This window comes from Simochromis diagramma, unplaced genomic scaffold (assembly GCF_900408965.1).
Source record: "Simochromis diagramma unplaced genomic scaffold, fSimDia1.1 OVJJ01000343.1, whole genome shotgun sequence".
Taxonomy (NCBI): domain Eukaryota; kingdom Metazoa; phylum Chordata; class Actinopteri; order Cichliformes; family Cichlidae; genus Simochromis; species Simochromis diagramma.
This window is the reverse complement of record NW_024386831.1, coordinates 13,721,025-13,745,252: the sequence shown is the minus strand read 5'-3', so window position 1 is coordinate 13,745,252 and position 24,228 is coordinate 13,721,025. Positions and strand designations below refer to the sequence as shown.

The 24,228-nt window shown below is 39.8% G+C and overlaps 1 protein-coding gene across 7 annotated transcripts in view; it reads right to left on the bottom strand.

Moving 5' to 3' along the window:
* The window catches only part of LOC120731160 (plakophilin-4-like), a 90,548-nt gene extending 66,330 nt beyond the window's left edge, over positions 1-24,218 (bottom strand). For 3 of the 7 annotated variants that reach the window (XM_040028024.1, XM_040028029.1, XM_040028028.1), the window contains exons 1-2: positions 24,061-24,217; positions 1,331-1,467 (exon numbers count right to left, since the gene is read on the bottom strand). In XM_040028024.1, the coding sequence (XP_039883958.1) occupies positions 1,331-1,459 (129 nt within the window). In that variant the 5' untranslated portion in view covers positions 1,460-1,467; positions 24,061-24,217. Of the gene's footprint in view, positions 1-1,330; positions 1,468-8,101; positions 15,520-24,060 lie in introns of those variants that run through there. The other 4 variants (XM_040028026.1, XM_040028030.1, XM_040028025.1 and 1 more) reach the window with 4 other exon arrangements.
* Positions 24,219-24,228: the final 10 nt, after the last annotated feature.

Below are 24,228 nucleotides of genomic sequence, written 5' to 3'. Positions count from 1 at the left end.
AAAGATGCAGCCTTAACACAATAAACACTTACCAAACACTCCTGTCAAGCGCTTTCATTCCTTAGCTTCAACCCTAACCACAAACATGGCTACAAAACATGCATGTTTACATCCACAGCGCGATCCCTCGAAGGTTTCTCTCAACAATCACAGGAAAACCTCACATATAAGCAGAGGACGAAAAAAAAACCAAAACCCTAACTACCCTCGTCTCTGACCTTCTACGCATTTTCCTTCGCACTCATCCCTTTATTCATTTCTCCAACGCTGTCCTGCATAAACTCCGAGGAGAACTATAATTTTAAAGTATCGACTCTTCGGAAGGAATCCCCGTCGAGCCATGCCTCCAGCCAGTCATTCTAAAAGCAACAGCTCAGGCAGGCTACTCGCCCTTCCTGCTCGCCTGCATGGATATCTGCTCCAACCGGATGAGCCACCGAGGATTATTCTAAGGAAGGAAGTGACAATGACAGGTGCTCCCTCCTTCCTTCCTTCTTTCCTTCCTTCCTCACACATGTAAACAATACCCACTTTCCTGCAGCAAGTCTTAATAACACTCGTGCAGTCCTTTTTTAAAAAAGTTTTTTAATAATAAAATGAAGGAACACCATTAATCATTCTCAAACTTTAGCTCAACATGAGCGTAGTTCAGGAAATGTACGCAAGATTTCACACAAGGGAATTCAAATTATTAATAATGATCAAAATCTCTGTAGCACATTATGCCCTGTGCTGGATTCCCAAGAAGTATGAAGGACTGGAGTGAAGCCAGAAAGAAAAAGGAGTGTGTGTAAAAAACCAAAGGGGGCGTGGATGAATCACAGAGAGGGAAACGGAGTGAGTCAGAGGGCACGTCTCTACTCAAGCTCTCAATCCCTGCTAGAGATGATCTTTCTAGTTGTCCTCTGATACAAGCCAGGCCATAACTGCAGGCGATAAACCATGAATCGCTTTCTTTGTCAAGCTTCCTCCACTTCACTTTCTTTCACAATAGAATAAAGCAAATAAAAGTCTATGATGAGGATTCGGCTGGAAATGAAAATCTTTTCATCATCTCACACGTTGAGATGTGACCACTTTCAACGTTAAGTTATACAATTACAGTGTTAACATGTTGTGTGACACAAATAAGTGGGGAAAAAAAAGAAGACATGCATACTTCATTGTTCTTAAATTGCGTAATATAAAATGTGTGAGTAAACAGTAGCATTTCTGAACTGTCCCAATACAAAATAATGGTTCATAAACGCTGTAACTGTGCTGTAATATCAGAGATTTAACATGAAGCAAAGGGGCTTTTAGCACAGTGTGAGTGGAAGAAACCCACTACCTGCTCTTTGACGGAGGCCAGGATGTTGTTGGCGGTGTTGTCAGCCTCCATGTTGCGGCCAGTTGAACTGTCGCGGATGGTCAGCAGAAGCCCCTCCTCCGTCACTGGGCTCTGCTCAGGAGCTGGCATTCCTCCTGCTGGGACACACGCACGCACATATACACACACACAATGCTCTGGTCACCACAGGCGCTCGGCTAAAAGTCTTGCACACATACCGGACTGGGTGCGTGCGCGTGCGAACACACGCAGGCAAAGCGATGCTGAGAAGTGGAGGCGCCCCACACCAGCAATGCACAAACATACACCCACACATGCCATATGGCCCAAACAAGAAAAGGACTGTCAATGTTTTATGTCTGTGACAGTGCAAATGAATGCCATATGGTCTTGAGACAACACACGACTTAAATAATGATTTATGTATGAAATTTAGTCATATAAAAATCCAACACAAACAAAAGGAAAGCCAGCGATTCTGGTGAGGCCAAAAAATGGAATGGAAATTTCAATCTTAGCAATGCAAAAGTTGCCCTAACATGTGTGTCCACAGGTGACTTTTCTCTGTATTATTGGATGTATTGGAGATGTTGCAAGAGATGCGAGAGGGCATGCCTTTGGAAAAAGGTGATAAGGTGTTCCTGAACTGAAATGAGAAAGTGGAACAAATAGTTATGATCTCATTATTTCTGTTGACAGAGACAGCGTCAAGGGAGCTTTGCTCGAGGTGGATCCAGATTCACCAGACAAGACAGTTAAAGGCTGTGATGGCTGTGTCACACCAAAAGCAAGGGGGTCTAATAAACACAGAAGATGCATGACTGAGATACTGCACTGCTGGTGTAATCTACAAGCTTTAGGTGTGCATGTAGTTTTGCAGGAGGTCCCGAAACATGTGGACGAAATGTGATCCAGAGGTATTCTGGGAGAGCTTCACCAAGGCAGTGTGAGACATTCAAGGTTTCTGAGATGTGAAGAATCACATGCCAGCTCTGGTATTACAGATTAATGCTTCACTAACACCAAGTATGTTAAGTATGTAATATATGTAATGTCCTGCATACCACGTTACATACATCCTCTGATCAATCACCAAGGTACTTTGCTTGTTGACTTGCAGTTTACAACACAGTGCTCCACTACCTCCCACCACATCCCTCAACTGCAGCCTTTGAACCAGGACATTCCATGTTATTCCCAGAAAAGCCAGAAATGGGAAACTAGAAAATTTGAGCTCCTCCTCCCTGACTGCTGCACACATACACTCACACACAGAGGAAAACACTGACAGGACTGACTGAGGGCATATTTTGAAAACTCACAGAAGTTGCCAACCTATTCAGGATGGAAAGAAAACTCTTCTGCTTTTCTTTTAATTAACAAGCTGCAATTAACTATGCAGGACAGATATAACGGTAAATGACATGTTTATCACGGTATATTCTATAAAAACAGGATTTAACATTCAAGCTTCCATTTAAAAAAAAACTAAAATAAAAAAATGACTTGCCAACAAAAACACTAAAGAGTGAAAATATGACCAAAATCTGTGTATATAATCTCAGTATTTCTCAGCAGGCTAAACTTGTCCAGACTAGAGCAGACTTTAGGAAAGAGAACCAAAGAAAACAACATCCAGGAAGTACGGCAAACCTTGCTGAAGGCACCATAAGAAAGAAGGAAAATTTGTGATGGGTGTAGAAGCCTACCACTGAAATCCCCCATTATATTTGGTCTACAATGATTTCACTGTGCTTATCGTTGACTTTTCAGCAGCTGTGAAATACAAGTGAAGACAGCGAAGCTGCCAACCTACCACAGTCCTTAAAAGCACATGGTTGACTGGTTCTTCAACATTTCTTTGTATTGCCCTCCAAACGAGGGAGGGAGGCAAAACCTCGCTGTAAGCCTGGTGGGTTGAAACTTGGGTATTTCAGGCCCTTAAACAGTTCAAAGAACAAGTACAAAGCTGAAAAGTAGGTAAGAAGCCAAGAAGGCAGACCCAATCTGTGCAGATTTCAAGGCTGTCATTAGTTTAATGCGCAAGGACCACACTGCGTAGTTCCTCCAGAATAAAGATGACCTCATTGTGGTCAAGATAAAGAAGCAAGCCAGTGTCTAATTATTACTGTTATAATTGTTTCCTTTGACTAAGCAGAATACAAACAGCCTGCATGACAGCAAGACTAAAGAAAACTGAAAATGAATTTCATCAACTGTCAGACTTATCTACCTATTCAACATGGAATAATAAGCCTCTCTTTTACTAGACATCCTTTTCTAGTCAAAGCTAAATCTCCCTGTAAGCATTATAATCCTCAGTATCTCCTAGTCTGCCAAGAAAAGTCTTAGTCTGACCCCACCCTGACACACTGGATCACGTGATCTGATCTACTGACCTCAGACTTGGCCACTCCTCTCAGCTTCTTACACAACACCTCTTCTGGTGACCGTTTCCCAAACTAAATGTGGTTCATACTGAAAGGACAAAGGGAAAATGAGTGCGCCACAGGGTTTGAAAACTTATTTCTTCTAATGTGTCAAAACCTAAATGAAGGGTTTTTTAAAGGGGATAGCAATAAAGAAAGCTGAGGCAGAGCTTCAAGTTCATATACAGCCTTTTTTTCCTCCATTCTCCCCCATCAGTTTCATCTACAGTCATGAATTAATCAGTCCTTGGATCACTCGAAAACCACCCGTGTCTAGTAACACCTTCCCCAACAAGCGCTGCGGGAGAAAAACTATTATCTGTCACTAGCAATCGACGTGCAGAAGAAAAAGGGTGACTCTGAGAAGTCAGAGTGAAGAAGGAAACCTTTGTTAGAGTTTCGCATGTTTACCCGTCTCATATTTCTGCTAGGAAGCATTTTGGGTTATAACTGCCTACTTAAGGTTATGACAGACATTTTTCTGAAGATGTGTTTTTTCTTCTACTCACAATATTTGGATTAACTGAGGTGAAAGTCAAGGCTCGTTTGTAGTTGAATACACAGTTTTACGGCATTCATGTATCTGCGAGTCTCTCAATAAACAACAAGCAAACTTTGCTCTAATCAAACATAACCACCAAGCAGAAATGTTTTGTGGTTTTGTTTTTGTATTTCTAACCGAATTAAAGAAATAAATCAATCTTCAGGCCCAGTAGTCAGACCCTTTTGTTGTGACACTATAAACTGTGGTGAGTTGAATTGTTTTCTTGCTAGTAATACTTGTTGACGAGACTTCATTTGGAGATCAATGTCTGATTTTCGCCATAACATAGCAAGAACTAGCCAGCCAATCAGAGCACGTTGGGTGTTTTGGGAAGTAGTCCTTAAAAAGCCAGGAACAAAGACCCACCCAAGGGCGAAAAGAGATGCTGAAGAAATGTTTCCTTTGAGAAAAATAATGTGTTATTTGAACATAAATGTCTGTGTCTGTCTGTAGATAGGCACTTTAGGTAAAAAGTAAGCAAGATGATATGTCGCTATATTAAGCATCTTGAGTTGCACACAGACTATGCAGTGAATAAGGCGGTCCGTGTGGATCGGGGACTGTCGACTCTGGCTTTTCCACATTCAGAGACTGCATTACGGGATAGGGATAAACTGGGGAAAAAGGCTCCGAGCCACGTTTGTATTTGATGACAAGATATTATCTCTGCCTGCAAGATATGAAGCAGTGGAAGTTGAGCGAACAGTGTGCAGATTCTACTTTATTGTGACTGTCCCTGCTGGGTAGCTAGTTGGCCAGCTGTCAAGCTGTAAAGTCTGATGTCTCGTCAACAAAAACACTGCAAATAAATTAGCAGGATTTTCAGTTTAATGTCCTACTTGTACTAAAACTGTCTGCTGCTATACAATCTGATGAAAAACAAGTTGAAAAAATTAAATGAAATAAGCAGATGTATATCACAGCTCCGGTAATAACCTGTCACGATCCCTGGTTCAAACCTGGCAGGAAGCACGCTGCGTATAGGAAGCATATTGAATCTGGGTGAAATCTGTCCCAGAACAAATATGCGTTTCCATCCAGCGGTGAAGGAGGGAGCAGCTGAAAAAAAGCCAGCACTGCTGTCAAAGTCACAGTGGTGACAAGTTTATCTTGATGTCATTATACATGCACTCACTGGCCACTTTGTTAAGTACACCTTGCTAGAACTGGGTGGAACCAGTGTTTGCCTTTAGAACGGCTTTAATTCTTTATGGCAGTTGCCAGGAAGCATTGCTCAGAGAATTTGTTTCCTATTGACATGATAGCATTACACAGTTGCTGCAGATTTGGCAGCTGAACATCCATGCTCTGAATTTCCCATTCAACCACATCCAAAAGGTGCTCTATTGGTGGCTGTAGAGGCCATTTGAGTACAGTGAACTCATTTTCAACTTCATTAAACCAAATTGAGGTGATACTCGGTGATATTTAGTTGGTAATAAGTGGGCCGAGCTATGCCAAAAAAAAAAAAAAAAAAAAAAAAAAATCTCCCACACCATTAGACCAAAACAGTAGTACCCTCAAACCAGTCAATCGCCCACTACCAACAATGATGACGTAAACTTTAAGTCATTTTCTTCCCCATTTTGATGCTTGGTTTGACATCTTTAACTAACTCCTGCCATGTAATTGGCTACATTAACTAGCAACTGAACAGATGCACCCAAAAAAGTGGCAAATGAGCACGCACTGCTGTATTCAAATTAGTTTTCCCTGCAAAAGTATAATAAAAGCAACTGTTTTCCTTTAGACTATTTTTTTCTGAAATCCTCTTATTGTTTCTTTTTTAAAGTTCCTTTTCAGCCCCTTTTACTTGCAAAGTTGATAAATTGCCATCACCTGAACACACGCGGTGTTCCTGTAATTGGTCCTGTACGTCAAACCCATTAGAACCATTATCTGTTGACTTTCAGGGAAGCAAATTTCTCTCCAGGGGGCTGAGTGACACCACATCACCGACATTCAGCACAGAAATGGAGACGAGCTGAGAAATGATAGTACATTAGCCTGAATTTCAATTGCAGGGAATCTCAAAGAAGCAGCAGTTGATTGCCTTGACTTGCTGAGCTAAAAGCAGCTGGGAAAAATCAATGGCACAAACAGAGGCGAGAGCTACTTAAAGACCAGTTTTCAGGCTGAATTTTTCACTAAATGTATACTTAATATTTGTTGGAAATTACAGTTTGATAGTTAATGCACAACTTTAAATGTATTATGACACATGAAGACAAAAAGTCACATGAAGAACTTTGCCTTTTGAGCAGCACCCTATAAAAGACTTTTTACAGAACGTAGTAGTGAGTCTGAGTGGTTGTGATGCAGTGACTTGGACTGTCTCACAAGTTTTATCTTGCATTTCACTTTTTTCCGTCATGGCGAATTATTCTGTTTGTGGAGGTTGCACAAACTCCAGCCTGTCAGGACATAAAATCTGTGGTTTTTCCTAACAGGAAAACAAATGGAGCTAGATTTATGCTTGGATGCCATTCATGCTGCTGGTCAGATTCCCCCCCCACCCCCAGATCTGTAATGGAAACATGGGTGCAATAAGTCTGACGCAGATCCCAAAATCACAATACAAATGCCTCAAAATAATTAATTAATTTGTTCATGATCCAATTAGCCTCACTGAATTTGTGAATCTTTTTTTGAAGTAATCAGGCCTGTTGCAAATCATCCCCCAATATTCCTGTTATTAGACAAAAAAGCTGGTTTTCTAAAATACAATGAAGAGTCAGATGTGTAATTTTCAAACCAACGCGGTGTATGTCTGATTGCTGGTTGTCTCAGTGCAGCATAATCACACATGCATTATACAGTTTACCAAGGTTAAACAAACAAAAACCATGTTATGAGCATATCCAAGTTGCATTGATTATGTTGAGAGGACAATCTGACGAGTGAAATCATTTGATGTATTTCCAGTTATATTTTTAAGTAAGAAAAATAAATAAATAACCGTTTGCTGTCAGGGCCATGCGACGCATGAATGCTTCCAGCTTATCTAGACTGACTTTTATTGTGAGGAGAAATTCAGTCCCATCACTAATCATTAATAATCTCAGCAGGTACAACAACATCCCCAAAGACCCACAATACTAAATTGCTTCTTTTTTAAACAGTGTATTGACTTTCCTGATACACAAAACACCATCAAATTATGTCCAGCAGACGCTACAAAGACAGAGAGAGGTTCAAAAACACTTTTGAGGAAAGTTAAAAAAAAAAAAAAAAAATCTCATTCACAACAGCAGCATTTCATTTTTAGGTATGGCCCTGAAACTGAAGCCATTTCTAGACTTCTTAACTGAGCAAACTATTAGACTCAACAGATGGTTACGAAACACTGGCGGACACCCTCACAAAGTATTTGCTACGAGCAGATGTGGGAATTTAGAAATACAAATGTGTAAATGGTCTGAATCAAACTGTATGAACCTTGACTGACCCCAACGTCAGACAGAATATGCATCTAAGCATCAATACATGGATTTGCTAGTAATGTGCTCACAAGAAAATAGCATTTTGAAGAAAATAATGAAAACTTCTTGTGAGCCCCACATAGTGGACGTGCCAGGATCAAAACAAGAAAAAAAGTTATTATTAGACAACCAGATGTTTGACTTTCTGCTGCTTTCAACAGCTGAAAAATACTTTGCTCATATTGACACACCCAACAGGAATGTCTCCTTTCCAAAGCAGAATCAGTCACTCTTGCGCACACACAATCACTTTGTCAATAATTACCTCTAATAAGCTCAAAAGAAAGATGTAGCTTCCTTTGAGTGAGACACATACCTGTCCTTCTGTTGATACAGGATTAAAAACGTTAGACGTACAAGGCTGTGGTGAATAGAGACGAAAGCCTGAGAGCATCTCCTTCACTTTTCAACAAAGAGTGTGGGAAGGAAATCACTCAGAAGCTGCACCCATGCCCACTTCACACGTTGGACCTCACCCCGAGAAATGTTGCAATAACCTGAGGTCTAGGTATATGAGCATGTGTGGCCACAGGGCAGGGCTTGTGAATGAATAAAGGTAGGAAACACAGTCATTGCAGCACAGTGGGGGGCGGGAAAGAAACGTGGATAAGTCCTGAGCTGCACTTCACCATCCAAGACACGTTTACTTAAAAAGCGCATTGAAGAGATGACTGCATCACCAAATAATCTGTGTTTGCTCTGTGCAGCGATAAAAACGCAAGAGTAACTTTCTGCAAACAAAAATCCTACAGATCATTCACCCTCAAAATCATTTCCTCTCAATACCTTAACTAACAGGGAGCTGAGAGGCGCAACTGAAGTCTCATCAGCTGTTTCCAACATGTCACCACCACTAATATGTTGTGACATGCGGGGACATAAATTATTCTGATTGCATGCTAATCCCTTAAATAGAATCGGGGTCTGCGCGAGACAGACATGCTTCATTCTGTCACACGTTGTTAGACAAATACATTTAACACCCTAAAGCCTTTCTGCATACAATTACAACGCAAACACAACAACTACAGCAGAAATGCTTTCCAAGAGGGAATTATAACACAATGTTGTGTAGATCACCTAAACAGTCAATATATTAAAAAAAATAAAAAACTAATTCCTTTTGTAACGTATGCTATACCGGACAAATGTATCTTGGGATTTAAACATGGCATCGGATGTTCATTATTTAACCTAATTTCTCAGCAGAGTTAAAATGTGTTTAATCAATGTGACTTTTATCAACCCTATGCACTCGATTTGCCGTGTCAAGCATTTTCCCCACGGCTGACTGGAATAACTATCAATTCAAATTATCCTGTTTAGATTTTATGTCATGAAATACCAGGACCATCCGAAAGGGCGTGAACTGAAAAGGAAAATCAGCATTACTGCTATTGGCAGTGTTCTGGCTCCCACAATGCAATGTGTCAAGCAAATAACTAAGCTCACTCAGCACTTTATGGTTGTTTTCCGCTGTAAGAGTTTGTAGGCCATTTCAGAACAGCTTGATGCCTGCATGCCTTTTTAAGATAATATGAACCATCCCGCTGTTAGACCTCGTTTAGGGTCACTTTCAGGGGAGGGGAAAAAAAAACTACTTACTAAGGGGTCATCTTTCCAAGATGCCCTGAAAGAACTGCTCAGTGGAACTTGTGGCCAATTGGTTAAACATTGAATGAACAAGAAGAAAACAAAAAAAAACTTGTAACCGGAATAAATTGTAAATTCAACCCTCCCATTCTCCTCTGCGTGTCCTTACCAGGCTTGCGGGGAGCTGGAGTCTATCCCAGCTATCATGAGGCAAGAGAATCTTTGCTTTTTCCACTGCTGTCGGAAAAAAAGGATATTTGTGACTTCAGTTCAGGGTGTTGCTCTTTTATGAGTTTACTGTACCTTGCACTTGCTGCTCTGAGCTCCCACTGTGGAAAGGTGATCATTATGCTGATATTAACTTTCCCAGGCATGTCTGAGAGCAAGAGTGCATGTCAGCGATCTCAGTTAAGTAAAAAGGAAGCTACTTCAACTATTTTAAAGTAATTTAAAGTAAATGTACAAGAAAGCTTTCTGAGAACACCACTGAGAACAACCAAAGGAAAGAGGAGATACTAGCAACTGGTGATGCGATCTAAAAGTAAACAAATGTCTCAACCAAGCATTCTTAGCTCCGCTTGCTAGCTGCACTCCATGTGGCAGGAAGAACAAATTGAAAAAAGCAGCTGGCAAAAAATCCAGACCCAAGACGCACCGGAGGTAGAATATATATTTCAGTTTTACTGTGTAACACTATTGTGCACCTCCTGAAAGTTACAAGGTCAATTTACTTTAGTTACTATGAAACTAAGTGTTAAGCAGTCATATTATACTTTTATTCAAAATTTCCAGAGGAAAAAGTACCCCAAGCACAAGAGTACTTAGGCCACTTTTGTGCCTACACTTGACTTATGATGTCTCATTACACATAATGGCGTGTCGCTATTATTGCAGTATAATGCTGCTGCTGCTGCTACTGCTGGCACTTTGATTCACACTTCGAATAAGGAAGTGTTTCATCAATGACAGTAGCTCATTTGAAAAGAGGAATGGAAAATGCCTTTCATTTAATGACACTTATAAATACTGCCATCTGCAAGCATTGATAACACCACTTTCAGTATTTTTTTCCTATATTTTTAGAACTATAATAATTAGAGATTTTGTTGAAATAACATGGTAAAATTTTGAGACCATCATCATCCACTGATAATAAGTCCAAGTTTCATGAATCCTAATGGTGGAATTATCTGCTTTCACCCCAAGTTCTCTATTGATGGAAAACCATTAGAAAAAACACACTGTTACCATGAAGTTATTTAGTTACTTAACTTTCCTTTGCTTTCATTTTGAAAAGTATAGAGAGGTTTAGGTTAAACATAAAAGCTACTTTTTGCTGCTCCCTTGTCACAAGAGGTTGCCACAGTGAGTAGCTGTACTTTTACACCACATGACCTTTCTGACGCCACCCCAAAGGGAATTTGTGTCTCAGGCTGGGATCAAAGCAGCAACCTTTCACTTGTTACTACACTATGGACCCACAGTTTAAACATAACTTATTTCCAAAAACATTATCAAGAACTCTGATGTGCCAAAAAAAAGCCGTAATAACTGCAAGTCCTGTGATTGCACACAAAAGTATTGACAGACATCACCAATTACCAATATCTGCTAGAGTTTAAGAATTATAGTGAGTGAATGAACAATGGACATCCAACATGATTCTTCAGGCAATTTAGAAATGTCGTCCTTTAAAAGATAACTGTACTGACCTTAATTAAGAATGATTAAAGGAGCTAGGAAATGTATCTGTGACAGTGACCAGAGCCATTTTCTAGTTATCATAATAGCTCTTCTGCTTTGGGATGTAAAAGATAATCCTTTTATATTGACACAAACTACTTCCCTTTTCGTTTTAATAGACAATCTCTAGGCTCCAAAGATATTCGGGTCTTCTGGCTTTAAACATTGCTTAAAATAATTGTTCAGTGAACACAGTAAGCTTCAATAATTATAAAATACTCACACCGAAAGACTGAATTTAGTGGTAAAAAATTTTACTCTGGTAAAAACAACAACAGCAAAAACTCCAACTGTTGTTTGCTGGGAAGTATGAACTTAAAGAGGGATGTGCATAGATACATTAAAGATGTGCAGTGTATTTTCTGATAACTGATTTGCATCAGCACTGCCTACTCAATGCCTTGCACTTCAGAGTTGACAGGCAGGGGTCATGAAACAATGTGCTGCTGTCCATTCAAATTTGAGTCTTGCCACTATTAATTGCACAAATATACATACAAAACATAAAGAAATGAAGCAACTGCTTTCAAAATGAAACAAGCAAATGTTCAGTTCATGTTATTGAAAAAGTAAAAAGAATGTTTAAGCACAAAGACCCACTATTACATGGTACTTCCTTTTTTCCTATTGTGATCAATTAAAAATGTACACCATAACAAGATAGCCAGTGAAAGGTATCTGAAAGTTATATAAACTCCAAGATTAGCCCAGCACGTACCTTTAGTCTGCACTTTTTTCCAAACAGAGATCAAGAGACAGAATACAGATAGCATACAATAAGTATTACAAGTATACATTTTGCCATATTTCTATGCAAGCTAGAAACAGTCAAGTAGCAACAATTCGTTTTTAAGCAGTTAAGGGGTTCTACAATAATCTGCATGCCAATCTGGTATTTACCACAAGCTGTGAATTACAGCTTGAAAAGTGTCTGTTGACAGATTGATTTGTTCTGCACACGAGTACTTTTTTTAAACTAAAATGTTTACAGTTCTGAGGTGACAGGTTACTGTACAGAAATCAGATCAGGCAGAGAGAGAAAAAAGTCAGCACCAACTTAGGTTGAATATTTCAGTGACTACTGCCAATAACTGCTGGAGGGAAGGTGGGTGAAAATAGTGCCCAACAACCTGTTTTATTGTGTCACGAAGAAGCTATTCTACATTACTGACAGGATTTTTGATCTCCATTCACATTTAATTGAAGGAAAAGAATAATACCTTTCAAATTAAATGCACTCTGATAGCAAAACAAGGTTCGAATAAATAAATAACTGAAATAATTGAAGCTAGCAAATCATCAGCCTAGTCCATCACAGATCTGCATCGGTTTACATGTTGCACAGAAACTGACAAGATAATGCAGGAAAAGATACTTTGGATGTTTTGTAAAAGTTGTCATCACATGATTTCCCTGGTAGAGCGGCTCCAGCTTGATTGTCTACAATGCTTTCTCCATTGCCTGCAGCACATGCAGCACACGCCACATCACAGCTGAGCAGATGGTGCTGCAGAGTCAAGTGGTGTCTTCACAGTGATTTGCTAACATGTTTGTGAAACACATTGCTGGAAGGCTACTCATCAATGACCCCATCATTTTTCATGCATATACTACAGTGAGAAACCCCAACAAACAAAATGTAGGCGAGAGAGTATATATTTGTGAGACAATACTGAGAGTGGGTCTGAAGTTTTGTAATATCTAAAGTGATCACAGGGTATCGATGAAAAGTAAATATAGATATATTTTAATGCAATTTTCCTTAGTGCAATAAAAGGAAACTAAACTTTAATGTTACAGTCTTCTTACACTGTTCTAATGCCTTTTTCTACTGCAAGGACATTCAAAATTTAACTATCATTTCAGATACTGCTCTGACTGGCAGTCATCTTTAAATTTAGGGGGGGTTTTGGAGTCTTTTACTCACTACCACAGACAGTATGGAAGATAGACATTGTGTCGTGGGCTGGAAAGTGACAGGAATTTATAGTTCTTTTTCTAACTTCGCTTAGTGTTTAACTATAGGAATCGCCTTGGCTTGACCAACTACGGAAGCTCCAGTGACACCACGTCTGTCCATGACTGACCTTGTCACGCTGTGCTCAGGGCTCCGCCTTCTTATTCTAACATGCTGAACTGGCTTTCGCTGCTACTAGCTTGGATTTGACGGCAGCCAGTGCTAGTTATGAATGGGCTAATGTGTTATGACAGGCCGGGTGTAGCTTAGTCTGACCCCTTTCTGTTAACCATGGCTATGGCTCTTATCTCCACCAAAGGGCCAGAATCAAAGGCTAAAGAGGTTGTATCCCGCCGATTCCCCGCATCATGTAGTGCCACCATCTCGGGCAGGGACCCTCATCTGATATTTATCATTTGTATGGGAAAGGAGGTTGAGAGTAACAGTGAAGAACAGTCAGGACCACTGCCTGCGAGCTGCTACTGCAACGAGTGATATCCAGGAAGAGTCTCTGCTCATGCCCCCCATCATTTGAGGGCCTCCTTGATCAAAACATGGGCGAGTCCGGTGTCGATGGCATGGAGTTGATGCTCCAACCTCCTCAAACTAGAGGACATGGAGGACTTCACCTTCTACACCCAGGAGTCAATAATCTCATCCTTCGTCCTCCAGGGGAGCAGGCCAAGGTTGTGGGCGTGTAATGGGCTGCACTCAGGTAAGAGAGCCTTATGGCTAAACCTGTCAGGCTTGAGTGATGCTGAAATCATGGAAGCAGCCTATGACCCAACCAAAGGTCTCTTTGGCCTTTGTGCATTTTTATAGGTTGGATGTTGCACAGTCATCTCTGGGTCAGGCAGTGCTGGAATCTAATGCATCAGGGTCCAACCTTAGATCTTGAGCAGTGCTGGAGCTTAGCTGGATTGGGCTGCATCTCCCCGCAGTGAAAACACCAAGCGAAGTTACCAAAAAACAAACAAACAAACAAAACAAAACAAAAAGGGGGGGTTACTTAACATAACCCCTGGCTCCTTGAAAACAGTGATTTGTTTCACCAACACTTCCCTCCTTGCTTGGGCACAAAGAAATCTGCTTACAATGAGTAACGAAGGGCTGGTCGGCCATGTTTGAATAAGGAGGCGGATCTCTGAGCATGGCTCGACAAGGTCTGTTATGGACAGACGTGGTGTCATTGGAGCTTCCGTAGTTGATCACAACAAGGCGATTCCCATAGTGAAACATCTCACTCTGTTTTTCCAAGAACCAAGGATTACGTTGGGCAACCCAATGTTGCGTTAAATCATCACTGTAGGTACATAAACATCATGTTAACACCAATTAATCAACGTAGTTTCCTCCTTCACATTTCCTGATACCATTTTTCAAATTGTTTAAAAAAAAAAAAAAAAAGATTGACACAAAGAGCGAAACCCTTAATAGCAGCTAGTGTTTTGGCAATAAAACTGCAATGCAGCCATACCACACACAAGCATAAATCCTGGCAACAGCACTGGGTACTTGCATAGGCCTGTATATAGAGTCATCCCAGAAGTATGAATTAAGCTTAAACTCAATGCAAAGGTCTCATAAACCTGCACTGTTTTTAACATCACCAGGGGGCGGTACCTGTGGTTGCAAAAAGACTTCTGGTCCTGTGCAAGTCTATATGAAAACTTTCGTGCTCAGTTTAGAGCCTCAGTCACTCATTTTGAGTCATACTGAATAAAAGAAAAAAAAAATCATTTCATTTCGTGAAGTATGTTCATACTAGGTTTCGAAAAGGAGGATTATCCATTATAATTATATCTCAATCACAGAGCCAGGGCACCAATATGCAAAGCACTACAGCTCAAGACAGAATTACCTTGCTTAAATAAATGTCAGTTCATCCAACCACCACCAGATAACATTTTAAATCAATGATTGAGTTCTGATGCATGTCCATATTTTAATGTCTAACCATGGGACATTTTAAAAATTCACTGCCGTAAATGGGCAATTTTGGAACTTAAAGAGATCTCAACAACAAGGTGACTGTCACAAACTACAATATCCCCGTGAACAACTGAAGGGAATAGAGGGATTCTTTTGGATTGCACGATATTAGTAACCTAGCCATGTAGATTGAATTGAAAGAACAACTCACATCATACAGACTAATAAAATGAAATTCCTAATTTCTTTTCTGTAATGACTCATGGAAAACATGTATTACTTTGAAGTATGTATGGTTTTACTCGAGGCCTTCTCAGGCTGCAGGTGTGTGTTCATCATATCACATAGCTATACTCTTGCAATGCTTTCAGGTGGCCAGTACGTGACATAAAAAACAAGCCATGTCTCATCTAGGGCTGGGCCATATTATACCGTTCACGGCAATACCGGTATAATGTTAGGCAACGATAGGAAAATGAAATATCGCGATAGAATATGAGTAAAACGCGCATGCGCAGTGCCTTTGTTTTCATACGCACATGGCCGATTGTTGAGTGAAACAGATGAACCAGAACTGGTTTGTAAAAAATGGTGCAACTTCAGTGATGTGGAACTGGTTTGGTGTTTCTCCATCAGATACACGACAAAGCACATTTTTTTTTTGCAGAGCATGCAAGCGGCCGTCATTATTGTCGTATTTGTCGGACTAAGATGCTCTTAAATCTGGGAGTAATCTGGGTCCTAAACTCAGTATGCTACAGGTCAAACGAACACTGCAGCATCACTGAGAGTTAAAAACTGTCTAAATTCTTTCATCTTTAATAAAATGAAGTTTTATGAAGTTTAACTTCCAGGCATCCATGAAAACAAAATTTATTACATTTAACGGAGTTAGAAGTTAGCAGGAAGCTAGCGGAAGTTAGCTCGCTAAGTTCGCTAGTTACCTAAGCATGATATTGCATGTTCTGACTGAGAGATTTCTGAAAAAATTCAAACGTACAGCTCTGCTATCACTTCCAACATAAATGAAGACAGGAAGCTAAACAGCAGTGACGTTTGTAGGGTTACTGAAGTTGGGCTAGCTGGTATATAATGATGTGCTACGTGATCGCTAGCGACACAGCTATGTTAGCATAACATAAACAGTGAAGCTGGAGGAGGAACACTAACACTTTTCCACTTATAAAAGTTAACGTTAAGGTTCCTGATAGTTAGAGACAAATGCAATCGCATGGCAGGATGCTGTAAACAGACCAAACTTCAGTCAGGAGAACAACTGAGATAATCCATCCACAATACGAGGTTAGTTATTAATATACTGCAACAACATGGGAATAGAGCAGCTGCCAGAGAATTCAACATTAATGAATCAATGGTACAGAAGTGGAGGAAGCAAGAAGAATGAGTTTAATAAAGTTTGATTTATCTGACTGCTTTGTTTCACTTAATGTGCCTTATAATCCCGTGCACCTTATGGTCCGAAAAATACGTACTGCACACTGCACTTTAATGTTGCAAAGCACCTCTTTTTAACTTCAGTGGATATTATACATGGTGATGCTCAGGATATGTCAACCCATTTCTACTGGAAATGCCTTTTGGTTAAACTTTAAGCAAGGAATTTGCATTTGCACTGTTACATTTTTATAAAGCTTTAATGTACATAAAAAAACAGCTTCTTGTTTAAGTGAAAATAAATGGAAGGTTGTCTTTTTGCGCTAGTAATGTTGTGGAGTTGTATTTTGTCTCGCGTCAATTATATCGTCAGTTATATCGTTATCGCAAATTTTCAAAATATATATCGTGATAAATATTTTTGGCCATATCGCCCTGCTCTAGTCTCATCCCAGTGGTAACATAAGATGCTCCCCTTCTTGTGGCATGCAGTTTTCTTCCCATCATTTTGGGGCTTTTGTTGGAAACAACAGGAAATCTCAAATTATCTCTGAACACCTGGGAATGACTTCTATCCAAAACTTAAAGGGCTTGGCATTGTTCAGGGTTACTGGTGCAAGCAACGGAAAGTGCACTTCAGGTGCCAAAAAAAAAACTGTTCTTGCTGAGACGAGAACGAAACCTTTAACGGGTTGACTGCATTTGTAAGCTGGTAGCATAGATGTGACAGTTTCTCTAGTACAGCATGAGCAATTTGCAGATATTAACCAGAAACTTGTGTTTGTTTTCTTTGAAGCTAAGAAATTCTAGAGCATCTCTCTTCTCCTTGGCGCACATAATCTGACTAAGCTGTGTGCTAGGAAAAGAAGAAATCTTTAGAGCCGTGTGTAGTTCATTTAAGTTAAATCAGAGGGTGCACCCTTGGCTTAAGACGTCAGGTATGCCCACTTTGATGTTGTCACCATATCAGGTTGCTCTGACAGAAAAAAAGAAAGAAAAGATACAATATGGGCTTTGATATCATATAGCCAACATCTGCCTTTCAACTCCGTGGCCAAACACAAAATTGGGAACTATAAAATGCCATTTTAAATGTCATATGCTGCCTTGAACTGTATTTATTTGTTTATTTCGAGTGTCAACAACTCCCCTTTTCAGAGGTAATTTGACTTTGTTGCAGTCTTCTAAATGCCTTGACATTTAGGAAGTGAATCTTTTTATGGAAACAGGTGAGGCAGACAAATCCTGCAGATAGTTTAGTTTTCAGTTGTACCCTGTGAGCATGCATAACCCTTGTGGTCACTAAACTGACATTGGGGAGCGACCTTCACCTTTTGACTAAATACAGTCACCAGGAGCACTCACATACCACTTCGGGATGACATCTGATGCCACAAACAAGCAATTTTAGCTTAAAGAGGAGTAACCAAGAGGTACATAGCCAAAGTTTATGTTTGTAACTTAAGTACCGTCATGTCTTTAAAATATGATTTTAAAAGTTTGAGAAATTACGTAAACAATTAAGTTACAAACTGAAAATGTCAGACCATTACAGTTTCCACTTATAGGTAGGGTCTGCTGGTTCAATTTCAATACTCGTCCAGTACTGTAAACCTTTAAATAAGAGCTTAGACTACATAGCATGTTGAATTATTAAAAGCCGTACGGCAACTGGCTCAAAAGCCAGCGTCTTTCTAGCATTTGAAATTTTTTTTACGACTACACAAAGTGTTTTTTTTTTTTGGGGGGGGGGGGGGGGTGCCTGCTTGTTATGTTAAGCACCCCACTGAGATGGACTTTCATATTACTCCTCCTTTCATGATTTGCGAAGTGATAGCTTTTGCCTGGGGTGATAATGTGAGTAGCACTCTGAAATATTCAACAAGGTATTATGTGCCTGGTTGAGGTAATTCTGCAGCCAGATAGGCTTAAAGAGATTGGATTGTTCAAGCAATGAGCTTGGAGAAAGATTCCAGTAGTAAGGCCGCATGTGGAGCAAGCGACAGTGAGGGGAAAAGCTCTGCCTCTCCGCTTAACTGTCCACATACACACTAATGTGGGGCCGCCTTTCCAGACTCAGCATGTCGGGCCAATGGAGGGCTGTTTTACTGGACCGAAGTCTATTGTGAACCTAATCTCTAGAAGCGCTGACAAGCTTTGTGTTCTGTATTATCTTTAGCTGTCCGGGATCCAACCAAAGCATGAAATCTGGCGCTCTTTCCATCTACATATCCAGTTAGATCAACAATCAGCTAGCAGCCGCGCATGTCAAGGCTTATCCACGCATGCCAAAACAAAACTGAATGAACCACATACATGAATTATAGCTCTCTAATTATTATTATTTTGTGCACAATATGAGTAAAAACTGACAGGACACCTTGAAATACTTTTCCATATCAACACTGTTATCTTCACATATTTTTGGAGAATAGGAATGCATATTTTTTTATATTGAGTGATTTAAAAAAGGAACAGCTACAACACTCCACACTGGAAAATCCCTTTTTTCCTACATGTGGTTTGTTCTCAAAGAAGAAAGTAGGGAGTAGAGAGATCTACTGCCTCTGGATAAAACCACGTAGATGTGGGATAGAAAGTTGCTGGGTTAATTTGATGGGAAAAAAAATAAATTATGTGTCAAAGGATGCATAAAAGCCATTCTTTGGTTGATTGCCACTGCCACAATGAACTATTATTATCATCCCACACTGGCACAGTAGCTGAGGAAACTTCACAAGCAAAGAGAAGAAAAAAAATCAAAATCTGAACATCAATCACACTTTTGAAGACTCTACATCTAGTGAAAGTGTTTTAAACGTAACGTAAACACTAACAGTCAATCATAACTTTGACTTTGTAAACTAAAAATCATCAAATGTTATGAATACAACAATATTATACTAAATGTTAGTAAGGGAGTAAATACGACAAAAAATGCACACCGCTATTCAGTAAAAACTTTTCCTAAAGAGTGCTTGACTGAATTATACATAATGGATGCTGACCTTCTCTTGACTGGCTATGTGAAGACGTTCATACTTCAGCACTTTATTTGAATACAGGCATGCAGACATAAGGAAAAATAACCATTTTGGTTCCACATGGGCTACAAGGCAGCGAATGGAAACATTTTCCCCCGTCTTAAAATGGAGTGTGATTGTGTGTGTGTGGGGCTGCTTTTTGATCGTAGTAGAAAAAAAGCAAATCTGACATGCAACATAGGGGTTAAGGATTACGCCTTGATGTTGGGCCAGAAATAAGGGGTGAAAAAAAATACAAGGAGTAGAGGCTCGCCAAAGGGCACTAAACTATTCAGCTGTTGTCAGGATCCATTAAAAAAAGTCACCATGAAGACTGGCTCAAACAATGACACCAACACACAAACAATCCTTTGCGAGCCTGGCTGTGCTTCGTCTACTTCAGAGTCTGGTTTTTCCTAATGAAAAACAACCACGGAACAGATAGTTATGAAAATGCATTATAAATTCGCACTGCAAATAGTGATTAACAGTGGGAAGCATAACAAATGAAAATGACGCCTAACTGGCTGTAGGTTGGATCGGCTAAAACCTCTCTCTCTCTGTGCCTGAAGCAGTGTCACTGCTTAGAGCAAAGAAAAAAAACCTGCAACAAATAAACAAACAGAAGGAGACTGACTCTACAAACCAAAATCGTACTGTTGTTTCAAATCTACAGTAAACCTCCTTCAATGGTTGTCAGCTGTGTGGCAGTGTGTGACTAGTGCAGTAATGTGAACCACGAGGGGAGTAACCTAGAGAGCCCTCCTTTATGTGTGTGTGTGTGTGTGTGTCTTTAAGAGTGAATGTGTGTGTTATTAGTTGCCATATGCATTTCCACTGTTGAAATAAACTTGCACTATTGTCACATTGGTGATGCATGCAGATAACCTTTCTAAGCAGTGTGGCAAAAAACACGAGACTTGAAGCATGGCTCCTAGCATCTTTGTATGAGACTTGACCTTTAGTGGATATCCATCATAACAAAATGAATGACTGCTTCTGCAGTCTTTTATCTTTCCCTGCGTTGGTTTTACCAAGACTTAAACAGACACAAGGGAACTATAATAACAACAACAAAAAAAACAAAACAAAAAAACTACTCCCCTTGGAATGATTTTCAACAAACTTGGATTTTAGGGGCATTTAGTTCAAGTTATTAAGTATGCCAAGGACTGAGCGAAGGCAGTTATGTTGCTTGAGATAATCTTTACTCTTGGGAATTTCAACACAAATGTGAATGAAATGCACATGGTTGTAGGTTCCCTTTCCCCCTTAACTGCTTATCCAATTCAGGGTCATAGGGAGGCTGGAGCCTATCCCAGCTGTCATAGTGCTAAAGGCAAGACTTAGAGCCAGTAGGAACCCAATGACAATGGACAAGGAATCAGCAAAGATATGTGATATTTTATCAATACAAGAACACCAAATATCAGTATTTTACTAAATAAATTATAGTACTCTGGGAATACCATAAACAAGAGCACTCATCTCACGCACCACTAATGTTAATGTTAGCCGAGGAAACTTAGCTCAACTGTAAATCCAACACTGGACACACTCTGCTTTGGTGATTTATCATATTTAATTGTTGTATCAGAAACAGACTGCATTTATGTGAGAACTAGGCTCCATTCAATCACAGATGGCAACATTTATGGCAGATAAAGTGACAGTATTGTTTATGCTTTACAGTTTCATTTTGCACCATAATAACTTAAGTGAGATAACTTTATCTTACTGGATAAAACAGATGCAGATGCTGACAAATTTTAAGGACATAATTTGCAGTTGGAAAATATGACCTTGTATCATGAGTGAAGTATTGTGATAATATCATATCATGGGGAGCCAGGTGAGTCCCACCTCTACTAATTCAGCACACTATTGCAGGGAGTTTCCTTGCAGGATCCAACGCATTGTGTAAAAAAAAAAAAAAAAAAGTAACATAAAGACTTGTTTACCAAAAAAAGTTGGGTTACTACGTAAAATGTCTTTGTATCAACCTTTGATATGTTGTTGCTGGGCTATTTTCATTCAAAGAAAGTGAAGATTTAGGTAATAATAAATATTTGCATTCTATTTTTTCTATACTTTTACACAGCCAACCTAATTTTTTGCTAGGGTGGTTCCTACTTCTGCACTAATAAAAATAACATTAAAGTTGCCCAGCAAAACGGACAGTCAGCAAAGACGAAGACAATTAAAAAGAAAAAGGTCATTGCCCTGGAAGAAGCTAAATGCTGTGAAATAAGTAACGTATTCACACAAGAGGCCAATATCATACTCACTTGTCAACACACATACACACCACAACGGACACAACATACGGGTATTTGTTGTTACAATATTTAATGGTCCACTCACAGTGAATGAGCAGTTGGTGACCTTGCTACAGAATTGCATTGTGAAGTTGTTGCTTTGGTTTGCTTGTGGTGAAGTTTCTGGAGCAATAGCGCAGGTGTCCACCATCAAATTACATTCATTCATGGCTTCGGCACAAATCGAATTCTGCTATTAAAATCTAAGATGGTTCGTGGTGCAGCTGATATCAAAGTGAGGGAAAAGTCGATTACTGTGGGAAGGAATCTAACAGTTTAGATGAGCAAAGGCATTATCTAAGGTAACTGTCAATTTTAGTGCATTTGGCTTGAATTGCAACTACTCCCGCAAGTCATCTGTGGGGGTACTTGTCCATCCATTTTAACCACTTGTGCAATTCAGAGTTGGGGGAAGAGCTGGAGCCGATGCCAGCTGTCATAGGTTGAGAAGTGGGGTAGACCATGTACAGGTCACCAGTCCATCACAGGGCTAACACAGAGAGACAGACAATTTAGAAACTCCCATTAACCTAATGTCCATGTTTTGGACTGTGCACGCAGGTACTTTCAAAAGCAAGCTATGACAATTAAGAACAATTAAAAAAAAAAAAAAATAAAATAAATATATATATATATATATATATATATATATATATATATATATATATATAAATATAAAATATAAATAAAACTAAATGTGTTTTTCTTTTTTTCCCTTTACTATTCATCTGGTTCACAGACTCTCTAAAATCCTCATCATTTCTTAGTGCAGCCACTCATTGCTGTTTCACATTAGAATCACTCATTTCTCTTTTTACTAATGTGCGGCACATCCCAGCTTGAGTATTTTGACCTTGGCAAAGTTGGCACAAAAGCTTCATTTTAAAGATTCTGGGAATCCAGAGTTTCCCGCCTTCAACTCTAAAACCCTTTGTCTGCTTACATTTACACCTACACGGTTTCACCCCCACCTCTGTGGGTCTGCACTCACTGGTTTCCCTCTCCTTTTTCCATTTTGTGTACAAAGACAGACAGAAAGACAAACAAGCAAACACACGTAGCTTATATATTCTCATGCACTTCTTAAGTGCATGCTTGTGTCTGTTATGCTTGTATAGTATTGGCTACAGATTTCCTTTTTAATAACAAAGTAATCACTTCATGATGTGATTTCTTTGGAAATAGAAACATAGAGCTTATATATTTGATTCTGCCAATTTTTTATTTTGTTATCTTAATTATAAATTATATCCCGAGTCATTTGTTTGACTGACGTGATTTTATGAGACTGTTGTGAATATGGTGGTTTTCCCCTATGAATTAATGCTACTGATAAAGAAGACAAATATAAGCCGTTAAAAACTAATACAAAGAGTTGTTCTTGACAAGAACACTTTAAAGTGTTTTTGTAACACCTAACGATACACTTTGCAGTAGAGGCACATTTGTAACAGTACCTGAGTATTCCTTCTACCACTGCCCATATGATACCCTAAAGAGCAAGCACTCAGTTTGTAACCAGTAAAAAGCCTTCAAAGACAGCAGTTTGGTGAGGTTCGCATGAACAAGGTGGCCTGGGAATGAATCAAATCCCCGGTCTGAATTACTGTTTCAGACTACCCCTGCCACAAAGATAGGTTGTTCTTGCACGGTGCAAAACGATGACAACGTAGAGTCACGGTTACCGTTAAAAAAGAAACTACCCTCGTTAAAATGCAAAATAGAAGTCATTAAATATGGCGTAGCTTGAACGTAGCTAGTTCAACCTGAGGGTAAAAGGTACGCCAATCTAATAGGAGCAGAGTTCGGATCTCCGCCCCTGGGCGACCTCGCATTCCAAAGATTCCCACACTCTAAGCTCACCTGCCTTTTCCTGCACTACTTAGCAACACGTTTTCAAGGGCATTGCCACACTAAAGTGAGTTTTTCTACAAGAGGAAAACTAACCCCGGAGCAGTTTCCGTGCATTTACATTAGCCGGCCAAGTTTTCACCCCAACGGTTAGGCATGGCATCAAAAACAGCGCGTGAAGGTCCCTCAAAGGTGTGCGTTGTTTGCGATGATTTGGTCACAAGAAACAGATTAGGGTAGTATTAGATTCTTCCCCGCTGAGAGGAAGCCAAAAGAAGCTTGTCTTATGCCGCATGCACAGACTGAAAAAAAAAGCAACCACTCTCTTTTCACTTTCCGACTTCAAGAAAGCAGCCCATACCCTCCTGCCTGCTCTGCGGACAGATGCTTTCATTTCTCCCTGCGTTTTCGCTCCAATTATTTAGCAGTTTGCAAAGAAAAGAAAAGAGAAACATTTCCATACCTTGGGAGGATTGTAGTTGCGCTGGCTGAGCTGCGGCTTGGATCTACATTGGAACGTGTAACTTCATCTGTAAAGTCCTGCCTTTTAGTCCCATGCATGTGGAAGAATGAAACTCGCGTCCACACTCGAGTGAAGAAGACGACCCCTCGGCTGCTCCTCGCCTCCAAC